The sequence below is a fragment of the Podarcis gaigeae genome, assembly GCF_964106915.1.
Source record: "Podarcis gaigeae genome assembly, chromosome: 5".
Taxonomy (NCBI): Eukaryota; Metazoa; Chordata; class Lepidosauria; order Squamata; family Lacertidae; genus Podarcis; species Podarcis gaigeae.
This window is the reverse complement of record NC_139681.1, coordinates 65,302,199-65,321,869: the sequence shown is the minus strand read 5'-3', so window position 1 is coordinate 65,321,869 and position 19,671 is coordinate 65,302,199. Positions and strand designations below refer to the sequence as shown.

Here is a 19,671-nt window from a genome sequence, read left to right as displayed (position 1 = left end):
TTGTGTTGTGATTCAAAGATGAGCACTGGCACCTTGGATTGGGCCCAGAAATTCACAGGCAGCTGTGCTGTTGCTAAAACAGTTAATTGTACATGTTCATCCCTCCTTACACATTAGGAGGTGAACTGTGGCATTCTGAGCCAGCTTCTTGCCAATCTTTGGCTTCTTGCCAATCTTTGAATGTACAAAAGTATAGATCAATAGGACTTAATCTCACAGCTTTGGAAAAGAATGGAGCCGGTTCAACAAGTGTGGCTGAAGAAAGTCACTCCTGGCCATTGCCAGTACATGCTTATTGGAACAAAAGCACCCCCAGGCTCTTAAGCTGTTTCAATGGGGTGAATACCACTACCTCTAAAATAGGTATAACAACTCCCTTGTGCGTTGCAATTACTCTGTAGCATCATTTTTGCCTTGTCTAGATTCAGTTTCAGTTTGATTGTTTCACTTACTCACAATTGGTAGACACTAGCTAGCTCAGGACTTAAGAAGCCTCTTCCTAAACACATAACTACCGGTAGTTAAATATGTCTTTGGCATACTGATGGCATCTAACTCAAAAGCTCTGGATGGTTTCTTTCTGCAGCTTCATAGAGATGTTGAGCATTATCTGGGGCTAATACGTACTGAGCCTTGTGGAACACTGCAGGTCAGTTCTCATCTTTCTGATATGGTCCAACTTTTCTGAGATGTCCAGCAGAAGTAGTAGAGAGAGATTATTCCTGATTTCTTATGCTTTCTCAGTCCCATTACAGAGGAGTCGGTGGCATGCTGTAAGGTGCATCATCACTGTTGGTGGGAGAGCACTGATTAGTCTGTCTTATACACCTCAGTGACTATGTATTGTGATGAGAGACCTGTAGCCATAGTTAAGTGTTCTTTCAGCAAAACTTGTCCACCATCCCTTATCTTCTCTGAGGACCTCAGAATTTCCTATTGCACTGCTTGAAAATCTTTACTCTATGGATGATATATATTTTTAAAGAAGATCATTAGATACACCATCAATCAGTTTGTTTCCTGTTATCACTGTTTTAGTCCTCTTCCTTGGCCTTTTTCTTGCTTGCAGGCTGTATTGGATATTTATTACATTTATAAATAACAGTTGTCAAGGCATTTGATGTTTTAATAATTCCACATTTTTGTCAATTTTAGTACTATCTGTTTTGTATTAATGTGTTTATTTTATGCCACCTTTATTTTATATGCTTGTTTGCTTTTTAATGGTGATGTGATCTTAAAAGAGGTACTAGTATTTACTTGCTATTTTATGTAAGAAAATAATACCCCTGATAAAATAAGTACATATCCGACTGCTCTTCCTTTTAAGGAACTCAGAACAAGGCATTCACAGTGTTGGCTGTGTTTCATGCACTTGTCAGGCCTAGATCTAAATTCTGGAGATGGAATTGGTTTATGAATAGAACAAAATACTGTCGCCTAAGACCCATTTTTGTGTTGAAAGCTTTAATGATTAGGTGTCTGATGTATGTAGGAACAGAAGGTGAATCACATTTTTCTTTTTGCAGGCAAAATGTGCTGTGCTGCTCTTAAGTTTTGAGTGAAGTGAGGGGATAGTAAAAAAAGGGACTCTTTTATATCCCTGCTGTAAAATGCTCTTGTGAATATTATTAGACCATGCCGTAGCCATAGGGAAAGAGGCTACTTCCTTTAGTAAGCAGGATGGAGAACTCCAAGAGATCTTCACATTGCTGCACTTAACATAATGTTTCATATGGGTTAAAGCTCTCCTGCACAGAAAGCGAGATATCCAATGTGTGCCAGTGCAAGCAAGGTCTCCTTCCCTCTGCCCATGCCCCCCATCTATTCCAGAGAGCCCTCAACTCTCGAGGGCAGATTTGATGGCATGAAGAGGTAGAGGGGAGGAAGGAAAAACAAAATCCACTTTGTGCAATCACAAGACTGTTGTGCAAACAGACTGCAACAGTTAGATAATTGCCCAAAATGTGTGAATAGAACAGGTAGATGGCATACTCTCCTGTATAACCTTTACAGGATTACCTACTGTAGCTTGCTTGTACTCATTTCCATACTGAATTTGTTTTTATATCTTCTGTGGTCTATGGCACCATACCTGCTTATTTTATAATTGCCTTGTTGATGCTGTGAAAAAGATTGGTTGGTTATCATGCATTGATTCTTTATGACACTGGTTTCTAATCTTTGAGACTGGATTGTCCGCTGAAGACCCACCTCTTCCCTCCCACCCCCCTGAATTATTGTGATAATGGTTTATTTTGTTGTACTGGTTAAGTATGTTGTTGAACAAGATATGCACCAGTGTCTAATTGCCTTAATTTTTTGCTAGTAAATTAGGGATGGAAGTAACTCGAGTTCTTTGGAAGTTTAATTGCATGTCTGTAATTTGTGATTGGGAGACATGATGAAGTAAATTGGTAAAATAATTTTAAAATAATCTGAACTGCCCCTATATCTCAGTGAGATTAGGTGACTGACTATTGGTGTGGCATTGCCATGTAATGTTGATGTTACTATATTTATTATTTAATCAGAAACAATGCTGGATTGTTTCCAGGCAACTTACAATCAAGTTTAAAACAAAGGTGTTATTTTTAACCATTTTCTATCAACATTTAACAACAAATCATTATATAATTATCAACAATCTGGAGTGACATTAACATACAGCCTTGAGACAGCTGGAAATACCTGGGAGATTCTTATTTTAAGTGATTGTTTCCTAGTCCATGAAATACCTGGGAGATTCTTATTTTAAGTGATTGTTTCCTAGTCCATGAAATACCTGGGAGATTTTTATTTTAAGTGATTGTTTCCTAGTAATGGGTATTTGACTTATCAAAAGGTATTTGGTTAACTGACTGGTCAAATAATAAAGTATTTGTTTATGACATTTATGCATTTATATCCTACCTTTCCTCCAAGGAACTCAAGGTGGCATACATTATTCTCTCCAACTTCATTTTATCCTCACAACAATGCCGTGAGGTAGATTAGCCTGATGCTCAAAGTCAGCCAGAGAGCTTCAGAGTTGAGTTTGGATTTGAACCCTGGTCTCCCAGGGCCTAGTGCCCTAGTCCAACATTCTAACCATTGCACCACACTGACTCTCATTCTTAGTTTTATTACATTTTAAATGGGTCCTTTCCTCGTGCAATTCCAGGTGTTCAATGTAGTATACATTTCTCTCTCCTTGCCATTTGATCTTTGCATCAATTCTGAGGTATGAGTGTATGTGACCGGCTTCATTTCACCTAGTAAACCTCATAGCTAAGGAAGGAATTCAACCTGGGTACCTTTGGTCCTAGTCTGACTATCTACTGCCTAGGCAGAGACCTTTGCAACTGATGCATGCTTGTGTTCCATTTTAGAGATGCCTACAGTTATAGCAGGTAGCTAGAGGGAGATGCTGTGCTGCATTACTGGGTTTTCCCCACTGCTGCAGGGCTGGGGCTAAAGCCGTCTTCACTCCTTCCCTTGTTAACAAATGACAGCATACTTATTCTTTTTAAAGAATAATAAGCTGCCCTCTACTTTGTGACAGTCTTGGAATATTTGACAGTACTTGACCACAATCAGATAGCAGGTGGTCAGTTGACAATATTGGACCAATCAGTTGACTGACATGGCAACCTATTATGTGAAATTAAATAGGGCACAATAGTTTAATCATCAGTAGCTGATTTAGTCACAAGTGCTACTTCAAGAATGACTGCTACTGTATGCTTCAGAGGAAGCCACAGGCAAGAAGAAACCTGAAACCAGGAAAATTATTTCACAACCGCCTGCAATAGACACCCTCCTGAAATAGCTACTATTAAGCAGGAAGCATAGACAATTTCTTCCCTTACATCCACTTGTGCTTTTTAACATTAACTCTTTTGCTTCTGTATCAACATCTCTGTGCTTTATTTTTATTTAAACATATTGTAAAAATCTATGTTAATGCCATTCTGCTATGGAAGTAGCAGGATGTGAGTATGTTTTAAAGAAGCACCAGCCTTGTACCATCCAGCCACTGCTAAAGTGCACCCCCCCAAAGCATTCCCCATGTTTTCTCTCTTTTACACAGTTCTGTTGCTTCATCACAGCCAGTCCTACCATTAGACAGCATGAGGCAGCCTTCTTCGGTGACAGTTGCTGGGGTGGGTGGTTAGTAGCAGTGCAGTGCAGGAGAACAGAGCTGTGAGTGTCACCTGGCATGCTCTGCACCCACTAAGCTAGCCTGCTGCTCTCATTGTGGTGGAGAATGCTGACCTGTCACCAGTGCTGAAGTAAGATTCAGCTACCAGTCCAGTTTACTTCGGTACAGTGGACCCTCTGGATATGGATTTAATTCGTTCCGGGGGTCCGTGTGCACTCTGAAAAATCTGTAACCAGAGGCACCGCTTCTGTGCATGTGCGTGGTGTGATAGAGCACTTCTGCGCATGTGTGAGCGGTGAAACCTGGAAAAATACTTCCGGGTTTGCCGCTTTCGCAACCCAAAGATTACGTATCCAGAGAGGTATGTAACCTGAAGTTCCGCTGTATATGGGATGTGGGGGAGGGGTAGGATCCATATTGTCTTTCGCTTCAGGCAGCAAAATTTATTGGACCGGGCCTAGGTTTCACTCTGGTAACATCATTCTGAAGCACTTCTGAATGTTGGCATGATGTTTGTGTCATTTTACCTGCTGATTAGTAGCATATACAGTCGTACCTCGGGTTAAGTACTTAATTCATTCTGGAGGTCCATTCTTAACCTGAAACTGTACTTAACCTGAAGCACCACTTTAGCTAATGTGGCCTCCTGCTGCCGCCGCGCTGCCGGAACACGATTTTTGTTCTCATCCTGAAGCAAAGTTCTTAACCCGAGATACTATTTCTGGGTTAGTGGACTCTGTAACCTGAAGTGTATGTAACATGAGGCGTATGTAACCCGAGGTACCACTGTATTGCAGGATGCAGTAGTAGTAGCAGAAATGGCATTCAAAGCTACTTTGATAATATATTTGTATCCTGCTCCATCTCAGGGGCCTTGGACAAGTACTGTAGAAGTAATTTTTCCCTTGCTACTGATGACTGAGAGCTTTGTCTAAGTATTTCCATAAAAATATTATGGCCTTTTGGTAGCTGTAGTGTGGGGGAGAAGTCACCTCTCTTTTTCATTGCCATCTTGGGTTGCTTCTTACTGTGTAATAATAATGTTTCCCTTTCTAGTTGTATATCAAAACATCAGTCTTGTGTTACTGTATACAGGTTAAGTACTAATTATCTAGTGTCTGGAGCCATTGTAACTAGCTCATATTTATCTTAAGCCTTCTAAATATAGTGCCTTTCAGACATGAGCAACAAAATATCTGCAGTTAAATTTCTAGAGTTAAGCAGTAATTTTATAAAGATGAAAGACTTAGAAGGGCGTAAAATAAGCATAGATCATAAGTTAAATAATCTCCAGATGATTCATTTACTACTTGGAAACATTGGTAGAATTTTGATAAGGCACTTGATTGCAATATGATTTTGGAGGTGCTTAAAATTCCTTTTTATCTATTACTTAAAATACTGAAGAGGTTTAAGTTACAATTGCTTGAATAATAGTGGATGGTGTATTTTGCAAGATGACGGGTTTCTGTTGGCTTTGCATACTTGCATCAACTTCATGTGTTTAATAACAGCAACAACAAAGGGCTGTATTCAAACAACAAAGGACTGACTCAATGGGCTTTGGTCCACAGAACAGAGCTTTTTCTTCTTCGCTAGGCTTGGGGACCCTCCAGAACAGATTTTGGGGGCATACAGGGGAAGGGGAGGAAATGGAAGTCTCATTGTGCCAGTGGATACAACCCAAAATAGGCCAAATGAGAGTTGCTATGATAAATCTTGTCATAGAAGCTTGGACATTACGTTGAGTCAACAGTAAAGATAATTGTGTTAAAATTGACTCCTGCTGGAATAATGGGAACTATTTTGCAGGCTGGAAATAGTGCTCTGTGTGTAATATGCTAACACCTTATATATTCCATCTTGAGGCACCTAAGTTGGGACGTTTTGGAATATGAAATGGAAGTGCTGTTCTATCTACTGTAATTTGTTCTGGCTTCTGTTGAACAGTTGTGGTGGTCCTAAAGAGAACATATAGGGGATGCTCCCCCCCCCCCCGAGCTGATCTTGCTTTATCCACTATGTAAAGCAAAAGAAACATACAGGCAACTCCCTGTTTGCTCATAGTGTATGTCAGCAGAGTGCGCATTAACCTGTCCCATTCCACCCCCTTACAGGGCTGAAAATGGCACGTATGTCAGTGGTTGCACATGCCTTGAACACATGCAAAATGGGAGTTGCCTGTGCTCTACATTCAATGGGGGTTGCATGGAGGGATCTTCTTGGGTGAGGATGGGACTGTGTGCTTTGAAAATTGACAGCAACACTTTCTTGTGATTATATATGATATACGATATCTTTATTGTCATTGTCCCATGCAGAACAATGAAATTGAAAAACTACATAAAACAACTACAAAACTACATAAAACATTCAAAAACCCCTAAAAACTCTGAAACTCCATTTTAAAATACACTATACTATAGACTATACACTAAACGTATGCTGCGTTTAGAACCAGAATTGCTTGTAATTTTCATGAAATATATACTAATGAAAATATGCTACTTCATATATAACACACAAGTAAACCATTACTTGCTATTGATTGAAGCTCCCTATTGTGTGTGTTGTCTTATTATTGCTTCTTGATGTATCTGCTACATAATTATGTGTGTATTTGCAGTCACATTTCTGTCACGTTCACATTTTACATTTTTTGATCTTTTACATGTACATGTAACACTATCGTTGACAGAATACCGTCAGTGCATCTAGAAGAAACCAGACTTAAGTTTCCTGAAGTAACACATCTCTAAATTGTCTAGAGATAGTTAAGTTTTTTTTTGCTGCAAAACCTCTTAGCACTTTATGAACTAACAAGCTTATTGTATCACAAACCTTTATGATATATTGTTTGCAGGGGTATGTATATACAGTGGTACCTCAGGTTACAGGCGCTTTGGGTAACAGACGCTTTGGGTTACAAACTCCACTAACCAGGAAGTGGTTGCTCCAGGTTAAGAACTTTGCCCCAGGATAAGAACGGAAATCGCGTGGCAGTGGCGCAATGGCAGCAGGAGGCCCTATTAGCGAAAACGCACCTCAGGTTAAGAACCGACCTCTGGAACAAATTAAGTTCTTAACCTGTGGTACCACTGTATGTGTACATATGGGTCATGGAGAAAAGAATGTAAATAGCAAGTGATAGTACCTGCCAATAATTCTTATTACTATCAATACATGAGAAACAAGTCATTGTCTATAGAAAAGAGTAAGAGGACACAAATCTGACAGATCATTAGTTTATGATTATATCATGGCAGTTATCAGTGGGAGAACATTTTGCTCCCAGGATGCTCTATTGCTGACCTAAACATTGCTGTTCTTCAACAGGGGGTATGAGTCACAGTGCCTGATTGGGAATGTGTGTTTATTACATGAATCTGTGGTAAACCCCCCCCCCCCATTTCTAGACTATTGAAATCTGTGATTTGGTATTTGTTTACCTTTTAGTGGAAATTATATATTTGCTGGAAGTCCTCTCTTGGAGTGTTACAGTCTCTGACAAACCTATGTATGTCTATTCAATAGTATGAGTCATTGATATCTATGAATTTGTGGGGTGCTTCAGGGTTCTGTCCTCTCCCCCATGCTTTTCAACATCTACATGCAGCCACTGGGAGAGATCATCAGGGGGTTTGGGCTGAGTGTTGATCAGTATGCGAGTGATACTCAGTTCTACGTCTCTTTCAAATCGGAACCAGTGAAGGCAGTTAAGGTCCTGTGTGAGTGCCTGGAGGCGGATAGAGAATGGATGGTGGCTAACAGATTGAGGTTGAATCCTGACAAGACAGAAGTACTGCTTTTGGGGGACAGGAGGCGGGCAGGTGTGGAGGACTCCCTGGTCCTGAATGGGGTAACTGTGCCCCTGAAGGACCAGGTGCACAGCCTAGGAGTCATTTTGGACTCACAGCTGTCCATGGAGGCACAGGTCAATTCTGTGTCCAGCTCCTTCTGGTACGCTGGCTGAGACCCTACCTGCCCACAGACTGGCTCGCCAGAGTGGTGCATGCTCTAGTTATCTCTCACTTGGACTACTGCAATGCGCTCTATGTGGGGCTACCTTTGAAGGTGACCTGGAAACTACAACTAATCCAGAATGCGGCAGCTAGACTGGTGACTGGGAGCGGCCGCCGTAACCACATAACACCAGTCTTGAAAGACATACATTGGCTCCCAGTGCGTTTCTGAGCACAATTCAAAGTGCTCAGCCCTAAACGGCCTTGGTCCTGTATACCTGAAGGAGTGTTTCCACCCCCATCATTCTGCCCGGACACTGAGGTCCAGTGCCGAGGGCCTTCTGGCGGTTCCCTCGCTGCGAGAAGCCAAGGGAACCAGGCAGAGGGCCTTCTTGGTAGTGGCACCCACCCTGTGGAACGCCCTCCCACCAGATGTCAAAGAAAAAAACAACTACCAGACTTTTAGAAGACATCTGAAGGCAGCCCTGTTTAGGGAAACTTTTAATGTTTAATAGACTATTGTATTTTAATATTCTGTTGGAAGCCGCCCAGAGTGACTGGGGAAACACAGCCAGATGGATGGGGCATAAATTATTATTATTATTATTATTATTATTATTATTATTATTTAATTGTGAGATGTTGTAATTGGTGTCTGTATGCCTAATCAGTGCTACCATGCTTTGTGCAAAAATTCAGCTCTTTTTTGCTTTTGAAATGGCTTGCAGTAATTCACTTCCTGTTTTTAACATGACTATAAAGTACAAAAGAGGATTTCCTCTTACACCATGAACAAGCTTAGTAAAGGACATCTTGAGTAGTGCATTCATAAAGCAAGGGTTCCAATTTGTCAAAAGTCAAGACAAATGTTGTAAGGCTCCCGTTTTAATAAAAGGAGACTGGTGGACCACACACCTTCATATCTCCAACCTAGCAGCTGAAAGGGAAACACTTTGTCAGTTTGGCTTGTTTCATGCAGGGATTTTTTAAAGGCTTTTTTCTTTTAAATAAAAGCATAGTACTCTTAAAGAAACCAGAGTGTAGACAACCAGGAAGCAGAAGTTGCTATTTCTCCCAGTGCACCATTAGACAGTGAAAGTGGAGCATGGAGAGAGATTACTTAACTATCCTTGCTGAAAAGTAAGGAGTTAGCTCTCCATACAGCTTCAAGTGAAAGAAGTAAATAATGCACTCTTAATGTAGAAGCTGCACAAACCTCCTTAAGGGAGATCTGTTTGCACTTTAAAAGTTCATTAATTTAAGAAACATAATTCTTTTTAATACTGGACCTCATTAAGTGTTTTTGTGCCCATATTTAAGTAGCCAAAACACATGCATGAGAGAGGGAATCAGTAGATTCACCCCAAGGTTTTCACGTTCTCAAAAGCTGTAGGGGGAGTATAAAAGGGTGGGTGGTGGGACTCAAAACAGTCACATAAGAACTTAATGCCATGAAATCTTGTGAGACTGAGGGGGGCTGAAACGGTAACTGGATAGAAGGGGAAATTGAATAGAGTAGTGGCAAGGAAAGGAGAAGACACACAGATATGAAAAAAGTGGAAAGTGCCATCTCATTGTAGATCACTCACTTTCTGGTTGAGACTGAGAGGCTATTATAAAATATTCCCAGAGACATAGCCCATAGAGTTCAGTGGAGAAACTGAAAGACACGTGTAGCTGGAATTGGTCACATGTGTGCTCACCTCTATAGAAACCTCTAAAATGGAGGAGAAGGGGGTAAGCTGGCCTATGAGAACTGGGCAAACTGCAGTTCTCATAGGCCATTATACTTCAGCATTTAATGCTTTTGGTTCAGGTTTTCTTGTCATTTTCCTTGCTCTGTGCATAGTTATTGAAGAGCGAAGAACCCATTTGAGTTAGGGTTACTTTGCTGTTTTGACTGCAGAGGTACCCTTTTCCATTGTCTCTCGAGACTGACTGATGCCCACAACTTTATTAAGATTTTTGGTACTTCATGAAAACTGGTTTCTCCATGTTCTTTCAAAGAGGGGGAAAAAAGTAGGTACCCATTACAAACAGAATTTAGTTAGAACCCTGGAATATATCTGGGATATGGTTAATGCTGTTGAGTTCTCTGAACTTGTTTTTGGAGCAGAGATGCATATAGAATAACTCTCTAACTTGGATTCACATGTGCCTTCACTGTGTTCCTAGTGAGAGCATCCCTGTTCTGTATTTTTATGGAACTTGGGACCATTCTGTTTCCATCTGAAATAAGAGCTTGCCTATGAATAATCACTTAAGCAGTGACTAATAGATACTCGAGCAATGCCTAACATAGAAGCTGAAAACTAGAGTTCCTGAAATAGCCTGCCAGTTTTCTTTCATAAGGTAAACGGCAATACAGAACAGCTACTTGCTGCTGTCCTTTAGGTGGGCAGTTAGGGGAGTTTTGTTCCACCAGACCCTTAATGTTTGTTGACTTGATCTAATTGCAGTTTTGTTTATTTGAACAATTATGGCCTGAATGTTCTTCTTGAGGTGTATTACAGTAATGCCAAAGGAGATGTTAAATAAATGTTTTTATACATTTATACAATAATATTGAATAGGAGGAGCAATCCACTTTTTGTTGTTGTGTACTACAGCTTCCCCCCACCCCCGAATCATAGATCAGATTCTCCTTTGACTTTGTGTAGTTGGATATTTCCCCTTTATGTGTATGTTTTTAAGGGAATGTGGTGAAAAGAATGCCTGTATATTTTATACTTGACAAGGCCCACATCTTTATTGATCTTAGGTATGTGTATTGGAAGTGCCGGAAGCTAAATGAGAATCTGCCTTAAATGTAAACTTGGCTTCCGTGTAAGTTACCGTATCAGGGGTCAGCAACCTTTTTCAGTTGTGGGTTGGTCCACTGTCCCTTAGACCATGTGGTGGGCCGGACTATATTTTGGGGTGGGGGTGGGGAATGAACGAATTCCTATGCCCCACAAATAACCCAGAGATGCAATTTAAATAAAAGCACACATTAATCATGTAAAAACACCAGGCAGGCCCCACAAATAATCCAGAGATGCATTTTAAATAAAAGGACACATTCTACTTATGTAAAAACACGCTGATTCCTGGACCGTCTGCAGGCCGGATTGAGAAGGCGATTGGGCCGCATCCAGCCCATGGGCCTTAGGTTGCCTACCCCTGCTCTACACAGTTTGTTCATCTAATTTCCCAGGAGTAAACATTGCTTTAATTAATCCTGGATGATTCTTTTTAGCCTCTGGTTATGTCACTACGAATTTGCCCATGCTTTGCTGAGTCAATATCTCAAGTTTAACAAGACTGTCTGATAACTTTGTTCAAAGCAGGCTAAGTTTCTGCCTTGTCTAGGTTCATTGTAAATGGGTTCTCAAAAATGAAGTTGGAATGGAAGTATAATTCTAGGTTGACATGGTTGGTTTTAGAGGGTTCCATGGGCTCAAATGCTCCCTTTCCTTCTCTACAAATTACCACTCGCTTTTCTGATGAATGTTAACTATCGTTTGCTATTTCACTGCAGGCACAAAGCCGAGTCAGAAATACAGTGCCATATTGGGTATGAAGTATGTGAGAGACACTCTGTTAAACATTTAGTGCACTTTGTTTCAATGTCTGTTTGCTCTGGTCACTGGATAATTACTTGTAAATTACAGGACTGCTTGCTGTTACTGTAACCCCCAGTTTATAGTGTGACTCTTCAGCACAAAACATGTCTGGAAGCTATGGGTAGTTGCACAATTCTGAACAGATTAAATTTGAATCCAGACAAACTGGAGTGATGCTAATTAGATCTCCTTGTATCCTTAAGGGAGAAGGTTTGAGGTCAATGGAGTAACAATTATTCCATCAAAACATATACAGAATCTGGGAGCCTTGTTTGATTTTGCCCTGTGTTTTGGTCAGCATGGTCAAGTTCAGAATCTCTTTTAAATGTCTCTCATTGTTGGATAAAAGCAGGAACTATTTCTCTAGTGCCAGCCGAGCCACAACTGATTTGGAGAAATCCCTGATACATTGTCTCTACTTTTGATTTGAAGAAGGTCCTCATTGTATTCCTTCCTCCCTGTTAGTAACTGTGTGCATGTGCTACAGCAGGGAAGTACATCTCTGTCTTTGGCCAGGCAGACACCTGCCCCTGAAAAGCTTCAGGAGGGCTTACTGGCCAGGCAGTATTGGTGTAGCTTGCAGCTAGCTACTTCTCCTAGTGGGGTAGGAGAGCTGAAAATAATGCCAATATACTTCACAACTGGCAACCAGTGGACTCCCTTTGGTTTCAGATAGTACATGGATAAAGTGGCCAAAAAAGTGTGGGGCTTAGTTTGGTCAGGATCGAGTATACACTTCCAGAATTAATTCTAAATACATTACTTCTGGTAAATGAGCCGCCATAACTGCAAGAGGGCCATGAAAATTTGTGTCCTGGGCTTTTCTGACTCCTCTATCCATGTACTATCTGAAACCAAAGGGGTGCATTGGTTGCCAGATGTGATCCCCCCCCCAAGCTCTCCTACCCCACTATCCCAACATAGCCTGAGATGGACCACCCTCAGGTTTCTGCAACAAAGAGGCCTCTGGAGCATCCCCTTGCTTTGTACTGAGAGGATTACCTGCCAGATTCCTTTGTGAAGTGAGGGCTGGACCATCCCTGGTGAGGATGCCTTGAAGCAGCAATAATATGACTGAGGGAGGATCTTGGTAAGAGATCAGGCTCGCCAGACTGAATAAATTGGTAGTCCTTGGTGTAAATTAAAGCATATTGTGGTGGGTGGCTGTTTGTTCCTGCACAAAACCGGGCAAATATACCTCTAATGTTGCTTTCTCTAAACTTTAGAATGATGTTTTCAAACAGTAAGTCATTAAAATGTTTATAGGTTATCTGTACTTCCTGTAGGGCTGCAATGTTTAATCAGTTAATTGGTTAGTTGAAAAAAACAACAACTAGAGAAATGCTGTCAAGTAACCAAATACAGTCGTACCTTGGAAGTCGAGCAGCCTAGTTTTCGAACGTTTTGGCTCCTGAACAATCAAAACCCGGAAGTGCCTGTTCCTGTTTTTGAACGTTGTTTTGGAAGCTGAACATCAGACGGGACTTCCATAGCTTCTGATTGGCTGCAGGAGAGCTCCTGCAGCCAATCAGAAGCTGTGCTTTGTTTTTTGAATGTTTTGGAAGTCGAACGGACTTCCAGAACGGATTCCGTTCGACTTCCAAGGTACGACTGTAGTACCTTTTTATTTTTAACAGAAATACTTATAAAAGCTGCAGGTGGCAAACATCTTAAAAAGTATTCTCCCTTTCCTTTAAAATAGGAGGTAATTAATGTTTTATTTTTTTTAAGATTCCTGCTTTGCTACTCACACATTTCTTCCAGAAATGGAAGAAAATAGGCTTCTTGCTTTTACCAGAATTCATTACAATTAATCAGTTAATATTTATTTGTAATCAGTTACTGCTCTGACTTTCTGGTTTTCATGTAGGTAACAATTCAACAGGGCAGTTGTAAGCTGCATCTTATTAAATCTACTGGAGAGACATTTGAGAGAAATGGAATCAAAGGAGCTCTTAAGTTGTATTTGCTGTTATGACAAAAAAAATTCCTTCCAGTAGCACCTTAAAGACCAACTAAGTCAGTTCTTGGTCTGAGCTTTCGTGTGCATGCACACTTCTTCAGATACACACGAAAGCTCATACCAAGAACTGACTTAGTTGGTCTTTAAGGTGCTACTGGAAGGAATTTTTTTTGTTTTGACTATGGCAGACCAACACGGCTACCTATCTGTTGCTGTTATGAGTTTGCATTAAAATAGAAAGAAAGATAATGCTAAGCAAGTATCATCATTCAGTAAATCCTCACCAGTGCCAGTAACAAAGAAATACCTTTCCTGCTGTAAGCCAGAGTGCCTTTTAAGTAGCTCAGAAGAACGTCATATCAAGTAACCTTTCATCTTGGCTCATCTTGGCTCTTTGCTGGTTGAGATGGGAGGAGTGGAATGGAATTACTAAAAGGTGTGTAGCCTGGAGGGACAAGCTGCTCCTTTGTTAACAGGAAAACTGAGGCTGCAGTCCTGTTATAAACTCCCATTGAGCTCAGTGGGACTGACTTCAGAGTAGACGTGCCTAGATTGCACTTCAGTTGCACTCTTAACAAATGCTAAGTTGAACACAGAATTTAATTGTATTTTAGTCATGACATTTCTTATTTGGGGACATTTTAAGGCACTTAAATCTGTCCAACTCCTTTAGACAGCGACTAAACAAAATCTGATATGTTTATGACAGTGAAGCTTCTGGCATATATGGAATTAGGTGGTGTGGTGGGATGGAATGATCAGTGAACTAAATGGTTTATAGTCCGGCTTCTGTGGAAAGAAGTGAGAATAGATTGGAGTTAAAGCTGCATGTGGGTCAGTCCAAAGGTCAGGGAGGCATAACTGTGTGGTTAACTAGAAGGACTTGGGCAAAACTATAAATAGGGCCTAATGTCAAGAGGGTTGAAGCAGGAGTTGCAGGCAAGGTGGGTTGATTAATGGATTTAAACCAGTGCAGTTTAAAATTAATAAATAAAATAAAATAAAGTCTTATGGTTACTGGCATACTACAGCAAGTGTTTTTCATCCACTGAAGTTGAATTGCCTCTGTTTACTAGGTAGAATGTAACTACTCACATTTGAGAAATGATCAAATTAGTTCTTCATTTACATAGAAATGCTCCTTTAATCCAATGGCCTGATTCATGCTTCACATTAAACCATAGTTAAAATAAGCTGTGGTTTAATGTGAGTGAGCAAAATGCTGGTGCACACTGCAGAATAATAGGCAATTAGCTTAATCCCCATTTCTGTTGTGCTGCTGAGAAATCTCATCCGGATTCAGGCTCATGGTTGGTTTTTCTCCAGACAAACCAGAACAGAAGCCAATGTTTGGTCTTTGGTTTAAAGTTTGTAGTTTGGAGGAAACAAATTTCAAACCTAAGTCGCATGATTCAACAAGCCAGACCATAGCTTATTTTCCAGGAGTGTAACAGGAAGAGGGGAGGAGCAGAGCAGTTGCAATTTTTGCTGTGTGGGACAGCATGCAGCTCATCCACATTAAACCATAGCTGAAAAGCTAGTTTTGAATGTGATATGTGAACCAATTCAATGTACTGATTCAGTTTAGAGAGTTACTGCAAGTTAACATGCTTATATTAACTTAATATTTATGAGAAACCTACATAGTTAAATGTGATTTGAAATCTTTTTTCTTTTTTTCTTTTTATGAAATCATTATTTTTATCTTTATTGTAGGTAAAGGGAGTTTGTAGGGCTGTGGAGTCTGGGTCAGGGGGGCTATAGTTTTGCTACATCAAGACCCTGACAGGGGAAATATGCCAGTTGTTGGCATCTATTGTTATTGATGGCAGGGGGGTTTCAGAGTGCTGAATTTCATTCACATTGATTTGAACTTGCCTGGTAACTATTTGGTTGCAGGAATTAAGTCACCTTAAAAGTAGTAATTATTTGTGCACCTGTGACTTCCATTAGGCAGTTTAATGAAATAATGAGCCCCACGACAGCAAGGGAGATTCTATATTTGAAACAAACATTTTAGAATAGTGACTCAAATGCTGGAAACGGCTTTCAAATTACCTGTTTGAAACAATTAAACATATATACACATTTATTTTGCATCCAGCCTGAAGTTCATTTAGCAAGGTAATTTTTTTAAAGAAAACAAAAGAATAAGAATATTTCATGCCCTATGTTAATTGGGTGACATAGCACCTTTCCTTGTTGGAGGGGTCATGTTACATCCACCCAAAACAAAGCACTGGAAAACCATCATCAAGCAAATAGAAAGAGACTTAATTGCAAGCCATTTCCTAGGCTCTTTTCAGTTCTACTGAGTCTACTGCCTTATTACCTTTTTGCTGCAGAATGATCAAAGTTGTGTGTTTCTACTCACTGCTGTTTTGCAGAATAGGATTGCAGGTATGAAGTGCTGCAGTGAGAAATACCTCTATTGCCAAAAAATGTGGTACCCAAATTTTGTATCGTGTCAATAATCTCTTTGGGAGGTTACAACATACAGAATAAAATCTAGATTCTGTTCAGTGTGTGTGTGTTGTGCGATGCGTCTTTAAAGTTGATGCTTTTGTGGTGCTGGAAGAACTCAAAGGCATTTTCTTCTCTTTCTGTGGTTTTGTGGGCAGTGATGTTAGTATGAAAATGGCATTCTATATTAAGGTGCCACCAGGAAAATAATGTTAAAATTTCAGAAGTGTAGGTGGAAGGGCTGGTGAGTCAAGATGAAAGGGGGAAAAAAACCAGCTTCAGCTTTGCTCAGTTGGCAGCAAAAGGCACAGAAATTTAAGCGCAGAACAGATTTGACAGTAGTAGATGTGAGGGCATGTGACAGAGGCAGAAGGACTTGAACAGTCAACATTTTCCAAACAAGCAGCAAGCTGGCAGAATTGGTAAAAGATCAAGGTGATGTCTTGTTTCAGTGTCCCACCCCCAAAACACTGTGACTGGAGAACCCTGATAGAATAAGTACAGTATCGTTGATTAGAAACTAGAACTGTTAGTCACAGAGATCTCTCCCCCACCCCTATCCTGCTCTGCCCAAGTATTTTTCTTACGTGCAAGGTAAAGGTACCCCTGCCCGTACGGGCCAGTTGTGTCCACCTCTAGGGTTGCACGCTCATCTCGCTTAAGTGACCGGGAGCCGGCGCCGTCCGAAGACACTTCCGGGTCACGTGGCCAGCGTGACGAAGCTGCAGCTGGCGAGCCAGCACCAGCGCTGCACACGGAAACACCGTTTACCTTCCCGCTAGAAAGCGTTACCAATTTATCTACTTGCACTTAGGGGTGCTTTCGAACTGCTAGGTGGGCAGGAGCTGGGACCGAATGACGGGAGCTCACCCCGCCACGGGGATTCAAACCACCGACCTTACGATCAGCAAGTCCTAGGCACTGAGATTTTACCCACAGCGCCACCCGCGTCCCTTTACGTGCAAACTTGGGTACAAATGTTTCACTTTTTGCAGGTGTACTATCTGCAGTGCTTTTCTCGATTTCTGAATTTCCAAGATGCCCCAGATTACTTCAGAGGTCCCTGATTTGGTTTAAGATGCCTTAGGAAGATACTACTTGCCTGAATCTGTCTGAAACACCATGCTTCTGTTCAGGATTCATTTGCACATTTCTAATAAGATCTCTTTCCCCTATATAGAATATTAACAATGTGTGCAAGACTTGGAATTCAAGAAGAGTAAACAAGGTGTAACATGCTTTTGCTATCTCTACTGACTCTGTGTTTTATTTAATTGCAGTGCATTGACTAGCCATTAAGTATCATGTCTGACAACGGAGAACTCGAAGATAAGCCACCAGCTCCACCTGTTCGGATGAGCAGCACTATCTTCAGTTCAGGAGGGAAAGATCCATTATCTGCTAATCATAGCTTGAAACCCCTGCCCTCTGTTCCAGAAGAGAAAAAGCCTAGGAACAAAATCATCTCTATTTTCTCTGGCACCGAAAAAGGTAAGATGCTGCATTGTGTGGGTTCAAGACATTCTTCCCTTTGCAACTCCATTGTTCCATATGCATACTTTTAGCTAGGAAACACATGAGTTACAGAACAGTGCCACATGGATCTCATTTCAGTGATTGCACTGGCACATAAAAAAGTAGCAACCAGCTTCACTGTTACTCAGCTGGGCAAATGCAGTGGGACTCCTTGGGTTTGTGTTCTTTTTCTTTTGGTCCCTCTCCCTAGGAGTGGGGAAAATAATCCGGTTGAGTACATGCAGGTTTTCTCTCTGTCACTCTTCCTGCTAGGAAGAGATTGGCCAAAAGCAGGCCATTCCAGCCAGGGTAGATCCAAATAGAGTCCTGTGACAGAGGTCTACCTGGAGGCAGCACATTGGAGCTATGTTTTCTCTTCCTCTCCCTTCTCTGGGAGGCAGAGAGAAACAGACTGGTATGTAGCCTATGAAATGGAGAATCGCCCTCCTTTTTACGAGGGAATGGGAATTACAACGCAACTGAACATACCGTACACTCTTGTCTAGTTGGCTGGAGGCAATCCTCCCTGGATTCATTTTTGTTAAATTTAATACCTGAAGTCAGACTATAGGCCCATCTAGCGCAGTATTTCCTACTGTCACGAGTGCAATCCTAATCCCACTCGTCTAGGAGCAAGCCCTGTTGAATTTAACAGGACTCACCTCCGAGTAGACATGGTTAGGATTGTCCTGTAAATTTCACTAAGCCCACTTTTGACTAAAATTAGTAGAGCTGTGTTACAGACTTGTGCAGCTTTAATGTTTTGAAAGTTTGGAGGATTTGAGAAAATTAGGCAAATGTTTTGGAGAAAATGGCCGGGGGAAATGAAAATGCTTACATCTTAATCTTCGTTATAGTCTTTAACTGCCCACCTAATTGTAAGCTTAGACGTGAGGTGAAAAATATAGGTTGCAAATGTACTTAGTTCACACAAGTACAATGTTATAGAGCCAACATGCAGAAACTAGTTTCAAATGGTCATTTTCCAGTTTGAATTGCAAACACAAAGATGCAGGAAAATCTAGGCAAAATGCCTTCACCCTACCAAGCAAGAAATGCAGACCCAAAAAAGCAGGCAGCCCCCTCCTGCAAATAACCAAATGCCCTCAATTAAAATTAAAAATTGAGAGAGGCTGGGGGGCTTAGTGAGTGCCAGGATGGGTGTTTGAGTTTCCTTCTACATGACTTAGCTGAAATTTGTTACATGTCTGTTTCAAGACATCCTGGTTACTAGAATCATGGGGCATATTTGTGCACCTAAGAGTTATGTTTAAAGAATATTTGCTGGCTAGGTTTACTAAATTTTAAAAGAGCTGTTTTACAGCTGTTTTCCTAGGCTGACTATTCTGTTGTTCTTGTAGGGAGTAGGAAAAAGGAAAAAGAAAGGCCTGAAATCTCTCCCCCATCAGACTTTGAACATACTATTCATGTTGGCTTTGATGCAGTTACAGGAGAATTCACTGTAAGTATGCCAAGCTTCTCTCAGTCCAGTGTGTACTAACTTATGGTTGATAAGAAATATAATATTTTCTTTTTAAGCACTGTTGTTACCAGTGTATTTCATCACTGAAAAACATTCTCAATACATATTTCTCCTGTTGCACCAATAGGAAAGCTGTAGAAAACTGAAATAAGGAAATGGGGTAAATTTAACTTAAAATAGATGTTATATTGCAAAATACTGTTTCTCATTATAACAACAAACTGGACCGCTTTATGAAATTATGCTGACTTGTTTCATTGTATTTTCTGTAGGATCTTGAAATAGTGATTTTGTCGTGTGTCTATATGAATTATTTAAACTTGTGGGTGCTATACTTTAGATGTAATTTTATATTCTTTTCCTAGGGAATGCCAGAGCAGTGGGCTCGGCTGCTACAGACGTCAAATATCACCAAGCTAGAACAGAAGAAGAATCCTCAGGCTGTCCTTGATGTGCTGAAGTTCTATGATTCTAAAGACACAGCAAGACAGAAATATTTGAGTTTTTCTGCTACAGGTAATCTTTAGAATACTGTG

General features: G+C 40.7%; 1 protein-coding gene across 2 annotated transcripts in view; it reads left to right on the top strand.

Annotated features, from left to right (window-relative positions):
- The window catches only part of PAK2 (p21 (RAC1) activated kinase 2), a 41,672-nt gene that overhangs the window by 5,493 nt on the left and 16,508 nt on the right, over positions 1-19,671 (top strand). For both annotated transcript variants that reach the window (XM_083741888.1, XM_083741889.1), the window contains 3 exons: positions 17,418-17,628; positions 19,014-19,114; positions 19,501-19,651. In XM_083741888.1, coding sequence (XP_083598014.1) covers positions 17,442-17,628; positions 19,014-19,114; positions 19,501-19,651 — 439 coding nt within the window. In that variant the 5' untranslated portion in view covers positions 17,418-17,441. The remainder of the gene's footprint in view (positions 1-17,417; positions 17,629-19,013; positions 19,115-19,500; positions 19,652-19,671) is intronic.